This window comes from Salvia splendens, chromosome 3 (genome assembly GCF_004379255.2).
Source record: "Salvia splendens isolate huo1 chromosome 3, SspV2, whole genome shotgun sequence".
In the NCBI taxonomy this organism is placed as follows: domain Eukaryota; kingdom Viridiplantae; phylum Streptophyta; class Magnoliopsida; order Lamiales; family Lamiaceae; genus Salvia; species Salvia splendens.
Window position 1 is genome coordinate 35,014,080 of NC_056034.1, and position 3,468 is coordinate 35,017,547.

The following is a 3,468-nucleotide window of genomic DNA, read 5'->3' on the forward strand; positions in this document are numbered from 1 at the left end:
AATTGAATTTGTTGGAAATAAAAATAAAAAATGAAAATGAATGAATAGTAATTTAAGAGATGGTTAAGAGACAGATAAGAGATGGAGGATTGCAGGTTCTGTCCCTTAGTTAAGAGATAGCGTAAAAAGTACAGTGGGGTCCAAGAATAGTAATTTAAGAGACGGTTAAGAGACAGCGTTGCAGATGGACTAACATAAACTAAGCACTCTAGATTAAAACCGGAGTGAACATCTAGATTTGCAAGAAAGCACACACTCAAGAATGACAGTATACTTTGTAATGAAAGTAAAATTTGGAAAAGCCAAGATTAGGCTAATTAATAAATTGTTTATAAGTAGAAATCCTAGCTAACAAATTGGAGTATTCCTACAGTCTTTAGAATCCTCACAAACAGGAAACACAAGTAAATCGCTAACAACCCAATCCCTAAGGATTTGTCAAGCTGCATGTTTCGCTTCGGCAATATCACAAGCGCCCAAAGCAATCCTCCCATCAAGAATCCCACCGTTTCATACACATCCGAATCATTCGGCACATCATACCCTTCCGGATAAACCTTCAACGACGCTAACACCAACGAAAACCCCAGCCCCACCAGCGTGTTGAAAAGGGGCCCCGCGTAGCACCCGGATATCGCCACCTGCGCCCCGTCTGCGCCCCCCTTCAGCGCCATCGCCAAACTCGAGATCAAGTCACCTAGCGAGTTCCCCCACGCTAGGACCGTGACTCCTAGTATCGCAGGGTTTATACCCAAAATGTTTCCGAATGCAACCAGCAACGACACGAGCTCTTGCACTGTAATGTATGTCCATGTCACGCTCATCAAGAAGCACCCCGCCAGCCACGGCAGCACCCACCTCTTGGGCGGCCCAGCCCCCTTCGTCAAGGCCAGCGACGCTGCCCCAAGGAGTATCCCAACGACGATGGATGCTAATAGCAGAGCGAAACTCTGCTTGATGCAGAGCGCTCCGATTAGCATTGGCGCCAGCGTCGCTGACGCCACGGCGAACAGCTTCGACCAATTCTCGTCCCTGACGTCCGGGATCGTCAGCCTTCTCGGCAGCGAAACCGGCAATTCCACAACATACACAAAGAGAACGATGCAGCGACGACACCAAGATTCGTCGCTAACAGAATCCGAAACAGACGATTTGTTATGCTCATCAACATGATCTAGCAAAGGCACCTCCACGTCATCCAAAACCTGGCCGCTACCAACCTCCTTCCGCCGCAGAAATTGCATAACGGAGACGAGGGCTATGTAGAGAAAGTAAACAGAGAAGAAACAGAGGGAAAACCAGAAATTAATCCTCCCGAAGATGTTAATCGCGATGACGCAGCACAGGACGAAGAGGAAAAAGAGCACGTCCCTGACGAAGCTGGCCCGGTCTACTTTCACCCCCCGCGACGAGATGGCGATGCTGACGACGCCGACGACGAAGCAGGAGATGAAGAAGGCGCCGCCGAGGACGCTGCTGAGGCCGACGTCGGCGTCTCCCGAGCCCGTGAAGGCGATCACGCTGGAGAAGACGTCGTTGGCGCCGTTCCCCAGCGGGAGGAGCGTGGTCCCGGCGATAGTCGGGGAGAGCCTCAGCACGCGCGAGAGGCTCTCCACGGAGGGGCAGAAGTACTCCGACGTCGTGTTGCCGAGGACGTAAAACAGCACCGACATCCACAGCAACAGACACAAATACCCAGCCGCGGGAGAATCTCCGCAAACGCAGTAGAAAATCTCGAGGTAGTTCAAGTAGCCATTGCTGCAGCCGCTGCTGGACCTCACGTAGGCGCATTTCGCTCGGTAATCGGAGATTTCACGAACGCCGCTGCAATCACCGGCCGCATCGTACAGCCAGTTATCCGACTGCGGAGGAGTTGAAGAAGTGGCGACGATGAATATGGAGACGAGGAGAAAGGAGAAGCTGGCACAGAGAGAAAGCGCCTTGTTTCGAAAAAAATCCATTCAGAATAAAAAAGGAATCAAGAAAAAAGTGTGATGATAAATTGAAGTAATTGGAACATAACATAACTATGCAGAGACAAGGGTAGTGTGTATCTGAGGTAGGAATGTTTGGTCCGAGCTTGTGGTTGGGACAAAGTTAATTAGGCAATCTCTTGGGAATTGTGATTATTGAAATTGGGGGTGTTTTCTTAATTCTATATTACATCAATCGGATACAGTCACAGCTATCGACAACGACGCTTCACACTTTTTCAAACCAAATATTTAATTAGTTATCAAATTTGCATTTGCTTGTGAATGCATCAAAGAATAACCTTATAACACTGGTAGTACATAATTATTAATTGGAGTAATGCAATTATTGTAGAGATCATATTTGTTTGGGGAAGGATAAGGTAAGAATCGGGCACCACCAGCGCAGTGAAGGAAGGAGTTTGTTTGACTAGATAAAGTTAGAAGGAAAGGAATTGTACAACAAATGAGATGAAGTTCAGTTACCCCTCGTGAACAGGATGCTGATTGCTCGGTGCAAACTTGTTTGGAATCATTCGATTCGGGTTTAAATCATTAGGAATCTTCACGAAAAACAACCAACATTTATTAACTCTACTTTTTTTACATGGGTGAGAAAAATATAGAATTTTGAAAATTTAATTCTAATAAAACTGAAATTTAATATTCGGTTCAGATTTTTGTACCGATCGGATCGGATTTTTTTTTTAAATCTTCGACGTTCGGATAGCATCGGATAATTTTAAAATTCAAAGTAATTCGAAATCCAAAATATATTTATATATATTATAAAAATATATTACAATTATAAACATGACAAAAATAAAAGTTTTATGTTGAACAATTCTAATGGTATTTGGGATTACATTTTTAGATTTTGGTGTTGGATTTTCAAAATTTTGGATTTTTTATAGGAGTTTTATATATTTGATGCAATTTTAATTTTTTTTGAATCGAATCGGATTTTTGATATTCTACCAATTCGAATCAGATTTGATTCAATTTTTGAGTGAACTGCAAACATGGTAACCGGACAATATAAGATGTATATTTGAGGCACTTTATGAAAATAAATTGTATCCGAGGTACCTGAACAAACTTTTAATTCGTCGGAGGTACTATTTCATTATTTTTAGATATTCTTTGCCCCTTACATCTAAATTATCTGTTTCTCTCTTTTTTAATTTATTTATGAGTTATAACTCTCATCTTTGCACACTCTTTCAATTTATTTATGATTTTTATTCTCCATCTTTTCTCTATTTTCCTTCTTTCTCATTTATTTTATTTAATTCTCTTAAAGCTATTAGTTATACTTTCAAATAATTAATATTTGAAAACACTGAATGAAAATAACATACAACAAAAAATTAATATAACTATATAACATATTTTAATTTAATAAAAATAATAATTTAAATAAATAAAAACTATAACTCTATCAAATAAAAAACGGTAAAAAACTTAAGTCTTTCAAATATAATTTTAAAATATC

General features: G+C 41.1%; 1 protein-coding gene across 1 annotated transcript; it reads right to left on the bottom strand.

The window, feature by feature from the left end:
* Positions 1-292: 292 nt before the first annotated feature.
* On the bottom strand, positions 293-2,142 carry LOC121793514 (cation/calcium exchanger 1-like). Its single transcript, XM_042191533.1, has one exon. It carries the CDS (start codon positions 1,959-1,961, stop codon positions 345-347), a length of 1,617 nt encoding a protein of 538 aa, XP_042047467.1. The 5' UTR covers positions 1,962-2,142; the 3' UTR covers positions 293-344.
* Between the last annotated feature and the right edge of the window lie 1,326 nt (positions 2,143-3,468).